At 42.9% G+C, this 17,870-nt stretch overlaps 1 protein-coding gene across 6 annotated transcripts in view; it reads right to left on the bottom strand.

The window, feature by feature from the left end:
• Window positions 1-2,154: 2,154 nt before the first annotated feature.
• ALKBH1 (alkB homolog 1, histone H2A dioxygenase) overlaps window positions 2,155-17,870 on the bottom strand; it is a 30,136-nt gene continuing 14,420 nt past the window's right edge. For 3 of the 6 annotated variants that reach the window (XM_064292802.1, XM_064292805.1, XM_064292803.1), the window contains exons 4-6: window positions 13,945-14,035; window positions 10,294-10,487; window positions 2,155-9,285 (exon numbers count right to left, since the gene is read on the bottom strand). In XM_064292802.1, the coding sequence (XP_064148872.1) occupies window positions 8,856-9,285; window positions 10,294-10,487; window positions 13,945-14,035 (715 nt within the window). In that variant the 3' untranslated portion in view covers window positions 2,155-8,855. The remainder of the gene's footprint in view (window positions 9,286-10,293; window positions 10,488-13,944; window positions 14,036-17,870) is intronic. The other 3 variants (XR_010323195.1, XR_010323194.1, XR_010323193.1) reach the window with 3 other exon arrangements.

The following is a 17,870-nucleotide window of genomic DNA, read 5'->3' on the forward strand; positions in this document are numbered from 1 at the left end:
CAGCTTGCCAATAATGCAAATAAGGTGCATGACACCCTTTTGGGGGTGGGACCATGCAAATAAGGTGTATGGAGCCCTAAGGAGGAGATTAGTCATTTTTGCCATCCCAGAGGTGAAAGGGGAGAAGCCTCACCACCACCAAAAAAAGAAGAGATAGGAGTGGAATGCATCCTTTGGACCTGGGGTCCCTGTGCTGAGAACCTCCTAGACTCAGGAGACACACACACACAGAGAAAGAGAGCTGTAATGCTGGAGACAGTGCAAGACATTGAGAAGTGTGGCAGAGAACTGGAGGCAGCAGAACCAGGAAACCAGCGTGAGATGGCGCAGTGGGATTCCCAGCCCATGGAGCAAGGTGATTGCAGTGGGTGGGCTGACCTACAGAGCAGGAGAGCTGAGCGCCTTCAAGCAGTCTTACTGATGGAGTGGGGTGCTCCCAGGCACTTATTGGTGGAGCTAAAGAGCTTTGGAACACTTTGCCAAGCAGGTCAGAGCCCGAGCCGAGGGGCCGAGGGGCCAATGGCTAGAGAGAGGTCTGCCTGCAGACATGGCTGAGAAGAGGCTGTCCTGATCAAGGATCTGCATCCTGAATTGTAACCTGTTACCTCCTTAATAAACCCTATAATTCTAATTATGGTTTGTGAGTTCTGTGTAGCTCTTGCAATGAACTATTGAACGCAACAGAGAAGTAGAGAGTGCTGTGGGAGGGACAGCTGGTGTCAAAACTGGTAAAAAATGGAGACAGGAGGTATGCCTGACCTCCACCTCATAGCAATCAGCTTTGGGCTGTTCACGCTGATGGTGATTCTCCCCCCTCGTGAAGTTAGAGGAGATCAGATGCCTCTGTGCCACCATTTTTACGGGTTACTCACTCTTAAACCTTACAGAGTACCTCATTGTGCAGATACACCACAATTTATTTTACTACCCCTGGTTAATGGACATTTAGGCTATTTCCATTTTTTGGTACTACAGATCATCCTTGTGCCTTCATGGCTCCCTGGTCAAATCCGTCATACTTAATCACTGCTCGAGTTAAGGAACGGGTAGAAGCAGAACACCAGTAGGTGCTTAGAGGCCTCTGTCATGACCCGCAGGCTTTTGACCCTTTATACTCTACACCCAGGAGTCCTTGGGTGGCACAAATGGTTAAGTGCTCAACTACCATCCAAAAGGTTGGCAGTTCGAACCCACCCAGAGGTGCCCTGGAAGTCAGGCCTGGTTGATCTGCTTTCCAAAGGTCACAGCCTTGAAAACCCTATGGAGCAGTTCTCCTCCACGTGCATGAGGTTGCCATGAGTTGGAATTGACTCGATGGTAACTAACAACAATAACCCTACTGGAGAGGCTAGCCCCCACCCCTCAAAAAAACAAAGAAGCATTTGTGCACCAGGGGCCACCACTGCTCCTCTCTTCCGTTACCATCCTCTGGGGGTTTATTAGTGGGTTGGAGATGACAGGCAATGGAGATTTACAAAGGAAGATGAAGCTACGGCTGTGTGTTAGGAATGCTGGAAAAGCATACGGCTCCCAGCAGGTGTCTGTGTCAGGCTGCTAAGGAGGGTTTGCACTTGTGTGGCACTCTAAACCCGTGGGAGTGTCCTACGCTGTCTGGGGTTCAGGAGTCTACATGACTGGCCGTGGTGTGGTAGGAAAGGGTATGAGGACGTGCGTGTGTCCGTGATGGGAGGAGGGGCAGGGAGTGGGCTTTGCATCCTGCAGAGGGATTTCTGCTTGAGGTATGTGTGTGCATTGTGGGGGCTGCTGACAGGGTGCTCTATGTGCCTGAGTGTGCATGTGACCAAACTCAGGGATATGCTGCTGTTAAATGAAGCGAGGCATTGCCATGGCAACATAGCTCTCTGCTCTCAGCCAGATGCCAAGCCCTTAAATTATATTTTTCTGGCTGAAGGCGCCTCGATTACCTCTGGTCTCCAAAGCAATGGGACTGTGGGGGCACCAGATGCCTCACCCTCATCTCTAACCTTTCAACAAAGCCCAAGAGGAGGGATGTGAGAGAGATGATGGTGGGACACGGACAAAATTTTTGTTTGAGGGAGGAACCTGAGAATAGCCTCTGGTGAAGGGGGCTGGGGAGCACCACGGACAGTTCCCACTTCCATCATCTCCTGGCCCCATGATCCGGGGTTAACAAACATTCTTCAGCACTTTATTTGAGAAGGAAAACTGTACAATGAATGTCAACAGAGAAGCCACTCATTTCTTCCACTAATCATTTCCTTTCCATTGTCCTTCCTTTGATTTTGGAAAAGCAAAGTCCTGGGTATCAAGTGGCCCTGCCTCTCTGGCCACAGCTGACTGTGTCCTTCAAAGAATAAGATCCGTAAGAGTTTTTTCCGTCTTGTTCCCTGCTATGTCCCTGACACCTAGAATAGGTGCCTGGTACATAGTATCTGTTCAGTAAAATATTGTCGAATGATTAAGGTTTCTTTATCATACTGCTAATGCAACACTGTATCTCACAAAAGTCCTTCGAAAGTGATTCCTGCAGAAGCGAGGCTGCATCATTTTGTGGATGTACCTATCTAAGCAGCCTTTTTGAGGCATTCACTGCTTACCCTGAGTGGGAATGTAGCTAAAAAGCCACCTCTAGCATCACCAGCCCAACGTTATCCAAGTATTCTTCATGTCTTAATTGGGGATCCTTCCACTACAAGACTTGAACGTACTAAATTACGAAAAAAGCATCCAAGGAAAGCAAGTGCAGACAAGCCTCACTGGGAACTAGAATCAGGAAAGACATCAGGACCCCCAGGAGCTTCCTTGGGTTTTACTCCCACACGTTGTTGTTGCTGGTTGCCACGGAGCCAGCTGGGACACACAGCACCCTTAGGCATAGCAGAATGCTGCTGCCCCATCCTGGGTCATCCTCACAGCCATCAGCATGTCTGAGCCCACCACTGCAGCCATTGCGTCAGTCCATCTCATTCAGCTTCTCCCTTTTCCGCCGACCTGTACTTTATTTGCTCGTGGCTGCCCCCAAATGGCACTTTAGTCCTCAACTTTCTGGGTTTGTTGTGTATAGATAATTAACTCAAATGCGTTTGCTAGAAGGAAATCGGCTTGGCTTTCTTTGGATCGGTTTCCAACCCCTTCTTCTGGGTTAAATGCCCCTCCCACTGCGCCTTGTACCCGGTCTCTCGCAGCACCCAGCTGCCGCTGACTGACTCACGGCGACCCCACGTGTGTCAGGGCAGCACTGTGCGCCACGGGGTTTCCAACGGCTGATGTTTTTGGAAGTGGACCACCAGGCCTTTCTTCTGAGTGGATTCAAGCCTCCAGATTTTCAGACCGTTTATACCACCCACGGACTTCCAACCCGGCAGTTTCTGGTAACCGCCTGGTATCGCAGGTGTTTTCCCCAGGCACTGTAGGACCTGTGAGGGCAGAAACAATGCTAGCCACATTCACCTAATACAGTGTCTCCCACTTCACAGATGCTCAAGAAATAGTTGTTTGATGAATAAATAACAATGGCTTGATACTTAACCAGCATCAACACTGATGCTCCTTTGACCCCTTTAGGCAGTTCTTTCACTCTGTGAACCCTCCAAAGGCAGGGTGGGAGCTACAAGACCATGGCTAGAAAAGCCATATAAAAGCAATCCATTGCACTGCATTGACTCAACTAGTTTTATTGTTAAGACACAGTGTGGTGTGATGAATGACTTTTATATGGTCTTTCTTGCTATGGTCTTGTAACTCCCAACAAATGATTGGTGGGACAATGCAAATAAGGTGCTTATGGCCCACCAAGAGGATCGGACAGCTTCCTAATAATGCAAACAAGCTGCATGGTACCCCTGTGGGGGTGGGATCATGCAAATAAGGTGTATGGGGTTGGAGGGGGAACCCTAACAAGGAGGCTGGTTAGTTTTGCCATCCTGCTGGGCTTAAAATGAGCCATCCCAGAAGCGGAAAGGTGGGCCCTTACTACCACCAAGAAGAGACCGGAGCGGAGTGCATCCTTTGGAACTGAGGTCCCTGTGCTGAGAATCTCCTAGACCCAGGAGACAGAGCTCTAACAACGGAGGTGGCGAGAGACAGCAAGAAGTAGTGGCAGAGAAATGGCGGCAGCAGAACCAGAAGACCAGTGTGAGATGGCACATTGAGCAAGGTGGCTACAGTGGCCATGCTGACCCATTGAGCAAGAGAGCTGAGTGCCTTCAGGCAGAAGGCTACTTGGCAGAGTCGAGTGCCTTTGGGCACTTATCAGTGGAGCTAAAGAGTTTTGTAACAATTTCCCAAGCAGGGTAGAGGCAGGGCTGGCCCAGGAGGCCTGAGTGGCCAAGGGCTGAGAGACTGAGGGTAAGGGAGAGGCCTGCCTTTGGGCATGGCTGAGAAGTTGTCCTGATCGAAGAACTGTATCCTGAGTCATTCCCCATCCTGAACTGTAACCTGGTACATCCCTAATAAATCCTATAATCATGAGTATTGTCTGAGTTCTGCAGGGCCATTGCAATGAATTATTGAACCCAGCAGAGTAGAGAGTACTGTGGGAAGAAGGGCTGCTGTCGGAATTGATAAAAAGATTGGGAGAAGGGAGGTATGTCTGACAGCCATGTCATAGGGATCGACTTTGGGCAGATGCTGCACTTGATTCTCCTCTCTCCCCCTTAAGTTAGAGAGTCTGATGCCATCACGCTATATTTACAGCCAACAAACCCATCATGGGGGTTTGTGTTTGGATGGTATAGCTGATCAAGAGGAAAATCAACACAAATTTACCACCCAGGCTAAGAAACTAGATTTGAACTGCTCTTTCCACTGTAACCTTTGAAACAGTACAAAACAGGCGAGGTGTCTTTCCTGCCTAGCTCCTCCACCCTCTTAGGCTGGGATCAATAGTCATTCCCAGGGCTCCTTTCTGCCTTATTACCATTCTAATTTGCTTTAGTTGAATTTATCTAGGGTATTAGCATTTTGTTTTTTTTTCTATTCTGATAAACTAACCATTAGATTAAGGAAAAAGAGAAAAGGGCTAAGACCAGCTTATCTTAGTGAAAAAAGAATTGAGAAAATTAGAACACTGGAAAGCCAAGGCTTGCAGTACCTGCCATATTCTCTTTCTGAGAGTCCAGGAGCCTTCTAGAAAAAAACAGGCTATCATGTGGGCTGCTGGAAATCAGCAACAGGTAAGAGGCTCTGCTGAAATAATCAGTGACGAGCATGAATGGCTCCATCTTAGCCAGACATATTTTAAAGGGAAAACTGGAAGGGCCTCACTCAGACTGTAATGGAACCGATCAGGGAACACATCTGCAAAGGTGAGTGACACTACAAAGCCACTGCTGATGAGCTCAGTGTATGCCTTACCTGCCCTCTGTCAAAAAGTACCACAAAGGCTTTCTTCAGAAGAAGACCTATAGAAAATTCAGGAAATATAAGATTATAGTCCTCCAGCCTTTTCTAGGCATATACATTTAAAAACACATTAAGATGCTGTGCACAGTTACTGTTTTTCTTAACATATTGAGCATTTCCTCCAATTACTGGATAGTCCTCTACAACATGACTGATAGTGGTGACACGATGTTATTACATAATTTAATCAAACCAAGTCCCTTTGTTAGACAATATGCTAATAAACTTCAGGTAGAGACAGAATTACCAGGTCAAAAAATATTATCTTTTTAAAAAAGCAAGCACTTATTATTTAAAAAATAACTTAAACAGTAACTTTTCAATGTAAAAAATATCAGAAATACAAAAAAGCAAAGCTAAAGTAAATATCAACTGTAATCTCACCACCATTGACATTTTGGTGTGTGTATATATATATATATATCCTTCCAGTTTTTTAAAAATATGTAAACATTTTGTGCAGAATTAGGTTACCATGCATGGTTTTAGAATTGGATTTTCTCACCTAAATGAGTACTTCCCCGTATCTTTAAAAGTTCTTCTAAAACAGAGCTTTCAGTGACTACAGCTTCCCAGTCTGTGGTATGTCACGTCCACTAGGATATAAGCTCCCTGAAGAGACACTTCTCCGCAGACAAAGAACAGTGCCTGGCACAGAGCAGTGCTCAACAGACATTGGCTGAAGGAATACATCAATTTAATTAACCAACTCCCCGCTGCTGAACACTGAGCTTATTTTAAATTTTCATTATTATAAACATTCTTACACAAAAATCTTTGTGTACAGCTGTGTTATTTTCTTAGACTAAATTCCTAGAAGTGAAATGGGTTGGGTCAAATGGTAGACATTTTAAAACATAATTAGGGTGACCACACAATCTGTCATCGAACCAGATCACTTCTGAGGGGAAAAGGGGATAGTCCAAGACTGGCCTGGTCCAACCAAGATGAAGTACTAGCCTTTACACAATGTCAAACTCTCCCCTAGACCGTACAGCTCTTGCATTCCCACAGCAGACTTAGAACGCCCATTTCCCAGGCCTGACATCTGAACATTTGTGACTCCACTCCTGACACCACAGACCACCCTCCCCACACACATCCTAGGTCATATGGAATACCTACTCTGGCATTTTTACTTCTTCCTTTGGTAAAAAATAACAATGACTTTTTTAATAAAAAAGAAAATCTTCCTCTTGGTCCCATCTCTGGGTTTCATGTTCGTTCCTGGGGTGTCTAGTTTTCTTTCTAGGTGTCAGCAAACCTGTTCTATAAAGGGCCAGATCATACCTTTTAGGTTTTGTGGGTCATATGGCCTCTGTTGCAACTACTCTACTCTGCCATTGTAGCACCAAAGCAGTCACAGGTAATATGTAAATGAGTCTGGCTGTTTTCCAATAAAACTTTATCTATGGACACTGAAATTTGAGTTTCACATAAATTTCATGAGTCACAAAACATTATTCTTTTTTTTACCATTCAGAAATGTAAAAACTGTTTTTAGCTCATTGGCAGTACAAGAACAGGAGGTGGGCCGTAGTTTGCCAACCCCTGATTTAAAAAACGTCTGGTAGACAACTAAAACAAGCTCAGGGGATCACTCTCACGTAAGTGTAGAAAAACCACTAATTTTTCCCTTTTCCCCAAATTGCATAATTTTCTTCTTACTGTCAAAGACAAGTACGTATAGTTGTATCATATACTTTCAATAATAAATATAAATAAAAGTGAAGAGTAAGAGAGGAGTAAATTGTGCAAACAAATCTGCTCATCATTCCACTCAGTGAGCACAAGCCCTTGAGTGAGCCTGGGGTGGTGGGCCTCCGTTTCCACGTGCCTCTCGTAGCGTAAGCATCTCGCTTCATGGAGTGTGTGGGTCTGCTTTAAATACGTACTTTCTGGTGCCACATGGCCCCTAAACACAAGTCAACATCTTCATCTGATCTTCAACTGACTAAACAGCAATCTGTTCTAATGCTGAAGAATAAACTGACTGCTGGATTTATTAAGCAATGGTATGTTGGTTTGCAATGGGTCATGTGTAATATATTTTGAAGAAAACCTAAGGGATCTTCCAGTGGCAGTTTTAATTATATAAAATTTTCCTATCATGCACTAACTTTAGAACCTAGCTTACACAAAATGGATGAATCTATATTGACTTTTATTCCTTAAAAAACAAAGCCTAACGAAGATGAGCTTATGAACTCAAATGTTCAATGCTGTTAAGAAGAAAAAAAGCAGGCATAGGAGAGATGCTAATTCAGCAAGACACGCCGCGAATGGCAGGTGTCAGAGTGGCTTCCAGCCAGTTCTCAACACAAACAAGCAAGCTAGGATGTTTCTAAGAGCCCATACAGCAATAAAACAACATTGACACGTTTCTAGGAGGAAACACTAAAGTCCCATTATCACTTTAAATACCACCACCCTTTTAGGAAGACGGTACTAAATATTATCCTAATTTGATGAATGAGAACACCAAGGTCCAGAGCAATATAAAGTAACTTGGCTCAGGGTACAGTGAGCTGACATGACGGGAGTACAAAGATTAAGCCTGGTGGTTCATGAGTTTTCCAAGCTGTTTACTATTAGAAAAGACAGAAGTGAATGGAGTGCTGTGAGACAGCCACAAAGAATACTTAGGTTAGAGCAGGATGGTGTAGGGTGAAAACAGCTCAAGGGTTTCAACAGCATGAACAATACGGCAAATAAAAAAAGAGGAAGGAAAAAAGAAAAAACCCAAAACTAATCCCCGATATAAACCCAAGAAGATAAAATTCAGTAAGTTTGTTTATTCATGGAGAAAACAGTGACAAAACACTCTTGGGACTTTTTCAGTGCAAGAATTAAAATTGCATTAAAAAGCCAACAGGGAGAGTTTGGAGTCCTAAAAGACGTGGAGAAACTAGAGTTCCCCTTGCCTTGGATTACATACATTTACCTTTTAGGCAAGAAAGACAGTTGAGATTAATTTCTTTTCTAGGGGATGAGATTTCCAGTTCTACTGTCTGAATGTGTATAAGACTCTTCTACGAGGGTCAGAAAAAAATGAAGGGAAGATCAAAGAATGGCTTGAGGAGTTAAGACTGTGAGACTAATGGCTGGTTCATGGAACCACATTTTCACCCCAAGTCAACAGATGCAGTGGGCAGAGGGATACTATATTTCCATTAACATACTATATAAGTCTGAGGTATTTAGACTCCACAGACATGGAAACTCACTTCTACCTCTCAGAGGTAGGGCAGAAACTGAAATGTCAATACTTAACTAGATTGGGCCATGCGGATCACGTCAAATACTTCTCTGCGCAAAGTGGTTCATCAATTTACTCTTCAGGATGTGCTTCAAGGCAACAGTGTGATCAACGACGGGTTTTTCCCTGTCTGTTTTTGGCCTGTCTTGCTGCTAAAGTCCATCACAATACAAAACAGATCGACCTAGTAAAACAATGGCATCTTGAAGCCTCAGTTGTCAGGGTTTAATCTGGCCCGTTTTACTTGGCTATTTTTGTCATCCAGGTGACAGCAACCTTCTGTGGTGATGTCTCTTTTTTTCTCCTCCACGGGTTCTAAAGGGAAGTTCTGGTCTGTGGCCAGCACCTGTCGGACAGTCACGTTAACGCGAGCAGTTTTCAGGTAGCTGGCACACACCTGCCAGTCTTCCACAGAACAGGGCTCTACCACTGCATCTGTGGGGAGCACCGCTGGGAGAGGTGCCTCTAGGCAGCGAGGCAGGCTTTCCCCCGTAAGATCTGGAAGAACCCGAGGGACTGCATGGTTCAACAGGCGGCTGAAACCTGACATTACCATGATGTCCCCACTGTGCATAAACATGGCTGTGGGGGCTTCATCTCTTTTGAGGCCACCCAGGAGAAAGATGGCAGACTGTCCAAAGCTACAAAAAAAAAAAAAAAGGCAACAGTAAGTTTTGGTTTTAAACTCTGGCTGGGAAGATCACACCGACTGCCTTATTTTCTATCTTCAGTTCAATACTTATTGCTCCCAAATCTTCCCTTAGAAACTGTGCTTGAGATCCTTCTCTTGGCTTGTGTCTAAGTGACCAACCCATGATCCACACTTCTGACAGCCTACAGAACTGCTCCAAAATAAAATTTACTTACTAAAAAGTAGCCGAATAAGGAAACTAAAAGTTGAGCATTAACAGTATCCATATACATTTCATTGATGCATCTTTATGATTTAGGTCTTCCAATAGAATGACCTGAGTACTGTATTATTTATCATTTCTGTTCACTTTAAAGATAAAGACATTAATAGAAGATTCTATGTAGGTACTTCCATGGTAGGATACAGGTGTAGTACTTTGAACAAATTTAAACTGATGTGCAGGGAGTCATGGATGGTAAGCTATTCTGGCTTTTGTGCTTTGTTCTTCTCTGTTCCAAAAAAGTTGGTCACATTGCTATATGGCCTTCTACTTGTCTATTCCACACAGCACTAACAACACCTCTTATTACAAAAGACCAACCAAACCCACTGCCGTCGAGTCGATTCCGACTCGTAGCGACCCTATAGGACAGAGTAGAACTGTCCCATAGAGTTTCCAAGGAGCGCCTGGCGGATTTGAACTGCTGACCTTTTGGTTAGCAGCCGTAGCACTTAACCACTACGCCACCAGGGTTTCCTTACAAAAGACAGACCCTATAAATCTTAAGCAGAAATATTAACTATAATCTTATCATTGCTCTTAAAGGAGTAGGCTAATTTCATTCATGTTACAGTGTTAAGGTATCTAGAAGTGACGGATTATAGGCTTCAACCATTTTTTAAAGCTGAATGACTTTTTTGGTCACTTTAATCAATCATTTTATTTATTTATTTAGCTTAAATGTGCTTTAGAAAATACTAAAAAGGTAATCCAAAACCCCTGGAACTAACTCACCTGAATGACAGGAGGGGTTTGGAGTGATCTAGTTCAGATTTGTCTACATGGATTCCCAGTGTGGAGTCAAAGTGGTAGTAATTCAGGATACCTGCTTCGGCTTGGAAGCCCTGAAATCCGCAGGCAGTGGCCACTTGCTCTGAGAGGAAAGCCAGGTCAGAAGGAAAAGGTGTATAATGATCTGCTGAGTATTTCTTTGGTAAAAGTAGGGAAAATAAGAAAAACAAACAATGATCTCAGGAACATAGGGAACTGCGGTATAAGATTACGTATCACTCTAAAATTATCTAACTTACATGTAATGAAAAGACAATTACCTATCCATTCATTCTTGAAGCACTCAGTAACCTGATAATGAGCCATTGGAAAATACTGAGCACCTAGTACACGGCAGGTGCTGTGCTATGTAGTAATACACTAGCCAAATATACCCTCCATGATCTACACGTGAAGCAACTGCTACACCACTTGCTAGTATACTTTAATCCCAAACAGAATAATTCTTTTAGGGTAAAAACACAAGTCAAAACTCTCACAGCCAAGAGATGCCTGAGGAGATAAGACTATTAAATGTGGCATCCTGGACAAGAATCTGGAATAGAAGAAAGACATTAGGTAAAAACTAAGGAATTCTGAATGAAGCATGGACTTCAGTTCATAACAATGTATCAATACTGGTTCATTAATTATGCCAGGTATGGCAGGTACCATACTAACGTAAGATTTTAAGAGGGAAAACTAGGTGGGGACTGTACAGGAACTCTCTGTACTATCTCTTCAACTTTTCTGTAAATCTAATAAAACTATTCCAAAATAAAATGTTTATTTAAAAAAAAAAGGAGGGGGGAGAAACTCAAACACCATGGCCAATTTGGTTTTTGACCTCTCAGCCTGCAAAATGGCTTAGCGCCAGTTTCACTGGTCAGCCTGCTGGGCTGACGTGCTCAAAACATCTGAATAGAAACTCTGACTTCACTGTGGCCTGGGAAGGACCTTAAGATGGAAGTAATTTTCAGCACTTCCCTCCCTTAAGTGCTCGGAAATGGCACCTGAAAATCCCGTTTTTAGCACCTAAGGATCACAAATATCCTTTTCTTTTCTTAAAAAAATCACTCACATTCCCTCCGTCTAGACACTCTTTCTGCGGACTTTCATAAGGATGACAAGACTGCAGTTGGGATTCAGACTTGCAGTAGTGTGTCCTGCGCACAGTTGACTGTGACAGCCTGAAGCTGCCCGGCAGAGGCTTCTTTTGTCTTGATGCTCCCCGTCTCTCACACTTCCTTCTTTGCTAACTCAGCCTCCACTCTGATGAGGAAGCCCACTTTTGTCTCAGAAACCCATTAGTGTTCTGGTGCATGCAGCTGGAGCGACAGCGTCACAGCTCTGAAGAGAATGTATGTATTTTGGGCAGAAGTGAGCTTTAAAATCAGGTATAAGGAAGAGCCACAAAAGTCTCTGATGAAGCCTCTCTGCTTTTTCTCTCTCCTTCTGTTGTTAAGTGCCATCACTTGGTTCTGACGCATACCGACCCTACGGGACAGAGCAGAACTGCCCCATAGGGTTTCCACAGAGCGGTTGATGGATGTGAACTGCTGACCTTTCGGTTAGCAGCTTTTCTCTTGACCATGTGCCACCAGGGCTCCTCTCTCTTTTTACTGAACTGCGAATATGAAGAGTTCCTATTTAATTTCTCAAAACTAAGGGTGTAGTTAGAGAACTTTAAGGGTTCTCCTACCATTTTAACCTTCAGTCCTTCAGAAGACCAACCACTCAGGGCTGCTGTTCTAGCTCTAGGTCACCTCTGCTATAATAATCATCTTTCCGGGCTTTCATGCCCTATCCAAACTGGATGCCCCTGTACTAACTTTTTTCTTAATTCTCTTTCTTTTTCTGATTACTCATTCAGCAATTTTCACCCCCCATTTTTCTTAGTAAATGAGGCTAACTTTGAGGTCCTTGGGGGGTAACAAAATCAATAATAATCATCAAAAACAACAGCTAATATTCATTGCGTTATAACTGCTTAAAACAGTACCAGGTGCCATTGTAATCCCTTTACAAACACTAATCATTTAATCCTTACAGCCATTTTATGAGGAAGGTACTACCATGACTGGAGGCAGGATTCAAACCCAGGCTGTCTGACTCAAAGAAAACTACCTGGCCACTTTCCCAAATATAAATACCATTAAATCTGCACTGCTGAAATAAGGATTATATCATGAATAATTTCTGAGCAACATCTATCATTATCTTGTGCAGTTAATATATTTGTAACAGTAAGTTGGGTTGACTGAAGCCGTACACCTTTTAGAAAGTAACTGGTTGCTAGGCAGAGAAGATGGGCTATACCAATCTGTTTTATTCAGTTTACTCTTAGAATCAGTCCTTCCACCTGGTGACAAACATTTCATTGAGACAAAACGCACTGCACTGCTACTCACAAAGGAGGCACTTTCTGAAATACAGAGGACAGGGAAGAAGAAATTGCACCTCAAGGAAACATGGAACTCTGGTAACTGCAGGAAATTCTTTCCCACCTCTCTGTTGCCCAGACCTTACATAGCAGGCAGAGGCAGAGGTATCCAGTTTTGCAAGTTCTGTTGTGAGTTGATAGAAGACGACACTAGAAGTACATGAATCTCCTTTTATTCCAGGCAGACATTATGTAACAAAATAAATGCTCAGTGGACACTAAACAATGATGGAAACAAAGATGGTAACTGAGAACTGCTCTTGGGTGCAGTAAAGAAAAATCTGTATTCCTGAAACCCACTCAGAGAAAGCACTGATGACTTCTGATGAAATAATTTAACTGTCTTAGTTATCTAGAGCTGCTAAAGCAGAAATACCGCAAGTGGGTCAATTTAACAAAAAAAAATTTATTTTCTCATAGGTTAGGAGGGTAGAAGTCTGAATTCACGGTGCCAGCTCTAGGCGAATGCTTTCTCTTCTGTTGCGCCTGGAGAAAAGTCCTTGTCTCTTCTGTTCAGCTTCTGCTCCTAAGCAATCTTCATGTGGCTTCGCATCTCTCTTTTTCCATCTCTAGTTTACTTGTTTAATCTCTTTTCTATCTTAAAAGAGATGGAGTCAAATACACCCTACACTAATCCTGTCTCATTAACGTAACAAAGATAACCCTTCCCTAGCGGGAATATAACCACAGGCATAGAGGTTGGAGTTCACAACACATATTTTGGGGGGACGCAATTTAATCTATAACAGTAACCTCAGGCATATGGAGAAGAAATATTCTCTTGAAAATTTATTTCTTTCGAGGAACCTCAAGAGAGGATTAAAAAGAAAAAAAACAAAAACAAACCACCATTGCCACTGAGTCAGTTCTGACTCATGGTGATTCCACACGTTACAGAGAAGAACTGCTTCACAGGATTTTCTTGCTGTAATCTTTATGGAAGCAGATCGCCAGGCCTTTCTTCCTCAGTGCTGTTGGTTAGGTTCGAATTGCTCGTGTTTAGGTTCGCAGTCTAATTGTAAGCCATTTAGGCCACCCAGGGTGCCTTAAGAGATTATTGAGGGAAGGATAAATGAACGAGACCCTCCTATAAATGGATAATCTGATAGTTTAAGCTTGGCTAGAAAGCATGTAAATGGAAAATAACAAAATTAGCAAGAAAATATGAATACCTTAGTGTCCCAGTTATAATGGTAGCCTAAGGTCACCCAGCGCAGTTTCTCTAGTAAACTTCGGGGTCTCCGTTTGTTCACGTCTTTATACCTGCAAAGATCGGTGACAAAAGAAGATTCGTTCATCTCAAATAGCAACAATACCCGTTTTTATGGACTTCTGAGTCTGCATCAAGTATTCCATGATATAAACTGTTAGCCAAGACTGTGGGAGGGGAAATTAGAACAGATAAAAATGAGCTGACCAAGGATAATAGTAAAAATATATTAGTGTTCGTAATTTCTAGTTCTTGGCTCTAAACTCATTGCCGAATGGGATCAACTTTAAATGGCAAGTCTCCAGCATCTCAGTAATGACAAAACAAGAACAGCAACAGAAATGTCTTACCTGTCCATGGGAAATGGGACCAAGAGTACTACGGGTAACTGGAAATTTCGTTAACAGAGCATGTTCAATCTGGCTTGCCAAAGGTGGGGTATAGTTAATCACTATGTGTGCAATCATGACGGCTTCCCAGAATTGCAGGCTGGGAAAAAAAAGTCTGGCAAAATACAGCATACAATCAAAAACAACAGGTTTAACATGAGTTCTTCAAGCCTGTATAATATAGTTTCGATAATTTACACTTGGCTATGAAGGTAATACTGTAATTGACTTGGTTTCTGACATCCTCTTGTTCAAACCACAGGAGGCTTCTGTAAAAGAGAGAGGTGCCCTTTCTGAAATTATACCTTATCTGGTAGGATCTATGGGATTAACTACTCTTTCCCAAAGAGGAAATCTGTCTGGCTTATGGCTAAGTATCTAAAAATATGAGAATGCTAGGTGTATTCATTTTTATTTAGTTTATTTTTTCTACGTAATTTACATCATTAAACAATCAAAAAACTTTTTGTCCAAAAACCACTGCTGTCTTAAAAAAAAATAAAGATTAGACTCCTTGCTTTTAAGGAGTCTAACAGGAGACGACAGGTACGTGTAAGAAAAAATGAGCGGACAACTGAAGCAGTATAAAATCCAGACTTTGAGGACTACTACAATTCAAAAACGGGAGAACTCAAGTCAGCTGTCTCATCAGCTATGGTTTCACGGCAGAGCTGGGAGTTGAGCACGGCACTGAAGAATAGTCAGCTTTAAACAGGGAGTGATGCAGTAGGCAATATGGGCACACAGCATGAGCAAAACCAAGGGATTTACTGGAGGTTAGCACTCTAAGTGGCACCGACCTCATGTCTGACAAAGAGATTATACAATAGATGTTATCTGTCCTCACAAAGCTTACATTCTAGGAAAGAAACTGTGACACAAACATATATCAAGTCCAGGAGCTAAAAGGAACTGAGCTAACACTGATTTATTTACGCAAGGTGTGCACAAGAGAGACCTAGCAGGCCTAACTGCTCTCCTCTGAAATGGCTGCTTAAAAGTTGGCCCGTGGCTAACACCAGGAACTTGGATTTCAAGAGAGTTCCCGCTTGATTCCCAGAACTGATAAGAATGATGTGTAAACTATTTGTACAAACAACACCTGCTTTCCTTCTGGGAGCCTGGAATTTCAATACATGCCAAGCAGAGGCTGCCTATGTAACCAGCACCCAGTGAAAACCTGGGCACTAGATTTTAATAAGCTTCCCTGCTGGGGGAATAACTCCAAAGGAAGAAGACTCTTGGAAGCTTGCTCCTGGTTTCCCCTAGACACTGCCTCATGCACCTTTTTCCTTGGGTGATTCTACTTTGTATCTTTCTGCTGTAATAAATCTTAGCTGCAAGATTACATGCTGAGTCTTGTGAGTAGTCCTAGCTAATTACTGAACCCAGGGGTGGTCTTGCGTACGCCTGACACAACAGGAGAGAGACAACCGTTAATAATTTAGAGGAAAAGATGTGTAGGGCTTGGCCGATGACTGCAACTAGTTATCTGAACAACTACCAAGGATTTCATTTTACTCGGATCCATAATCAACACCTATGCAAGCAGCAGTCAAGAAATTAAATGCCTTATTGCACTGGGCAAATCTGCTGCAAAAGACCTCTTTAAAGTGTTAAAAACCAAAGATGTCACTTTGAGGACTATGGTGCACCTGACCGAAGCCATGTTATTTTCAGTCACCTCATATGCATGTGAAAGCTGGACGATGAATAAGGAAGATGTAAGAAGAATTGACACCTCGGAATTATGGTGTTGGTGAAGAATACTGAATATACCACAGGCTGCCAGAAGAACGAACAAATCTGTCTTGAAAGAAGTACAGCCAGAATATTCCTTAGAAGTGAGGATGGTGAGACTTCATCTAACGTCCTTTGGACATGTTATCAGGAGGGACCAGTCCCTGGAGAAGGACATCATGCTTGGTACAGCAGAAGGTCAGTGAAAAAGAGGAAGACCCTGAACGAGATGGACTGACATAGTGGATGCAATAATGGGCACAAACCTAACAATGAATGTGAGGATGGTGTAGGACCCAGCAGTATTTCATTTACACAGGGTTACTATAAGTTGGAATCGACTTGAGGGTACCTAACAACAACGTATTTTGGATATGTGCTAGACCCACCTAGGCACAAGATTCCATATCTTGTTTCATATTCTTTTCCGAGAACTCAGTTTCAATTTCTGCCTTTGTATTTTCTAGAAGGAATGTGGCAACAACTGATGCAAAATAAGTTGTGACTAGGACTGGTCAACACTATATATTCATAGTCAAGTACTAAAACAGTACTACTTAGCACTCCATTTTGTCCCAGGGGCCAGTAACGAAGATTCCAAAAACTTCACTCTTGAATACGGTGAATAGTTTAAGGCCAAAACCAAATTTACCATGCTCCCAGATAACTTTCAAGCTGAAAATACTGAGGGATCACTGAAGGGGAGTGGGTTGTTCTCTTCTTAAACTTGACTTGTCTATAAGGAGGCCAAGAAGGCTAAGTAGCAATGGAGCTTCCCCGTGCACCCTGAAGGATGCAGGAAATATGCCGGAACCTAACTTTCAGTCTTTATCCAATTATCCAAAAGTATGTTTTCAAGTAAGCATGACCCTAATTATTGGCTGTTACTGCAAATACACTCTGCTCCCTGCCCCCTCCAGGGATTACCTTATGATGGATGGATGGGCTGGCCACCTTCTCCCCTGATGAATGTGTCTACACAGCAGTTTGCTCACTTTCTGTTATGGCTAACTGCTCTGTATAAATGCTGGCATTCCGCTCAGCAATCATGTCCTACAGTACTGCTTTCTGTCCACTCTCTGTCCAATGTGTAGCTTGGGTGCCATAACTAAGCATTGGTATTTTCTTTTTTTCTTGCCTGGAAGAGGTATTAGTGAGTCCTGGTGAAAGCAAACCTACTCACATAGGATAGAATAAAGCCTGAAGGTTGTTTATGACAAAAATCTTCAAAATCCTACTGCAGATATTTATTTTTGGCTTGGGAATTCTGTCCTTCACAATTCCCTCCATGACCAGAACTTTGTCCTTCATCCTTTCCTATTCTTTCATTTCCATCAAATCTGAACGTCAGCCTCCTGTCCTTAGAATCCCAGTCTTTCAGTATTAGAGTGCTTCCTGTTTCCTTCCTCTCCTTGCTCCATGTGAACTTCCCAATCACTGCAACTGCTCCATTGGCACCTTACTTGCTAACATCCCTTTGCTATCTTGTAAATATTCAGTCTTACCTAAACTTCCAGCTACTGTTCTAAACCTTCACCATTCATCTCATGTTCTCAGTCTTGCTCTTATTCCCTTCCAGGTCAACAAGAAAACTGAGGCCTGATCAAACAATCCACTGAACAATTTTAACTTTCTCCCCTATCCCTTTAAACTTCTCTAAATCTTTACCCTACACATCCCTCTTGGTTTTAGAAGTAGTACTACTTCTTTCCACCAAGGCTAATTCTCTACCCAAACTAGATCCCATTTCCCTGACACC

The sequence above is a fragment of the Loxodonta africana genome, chromosome 10 (genome assembly GCF_030014295.1).
Source record: "Loxodonta africana isolate mLoxAfr1 chromosome 10, mLoxAfr1.hap2, whole genome shotgun sequence".
Classification (NCBI taxonomy): domain Eukaryota; kingdom Metazoa; phylum Chordata; class Mammalia; order Proboscidea; family Elephantidae; genus Loxodonta; species Loxodonta africana.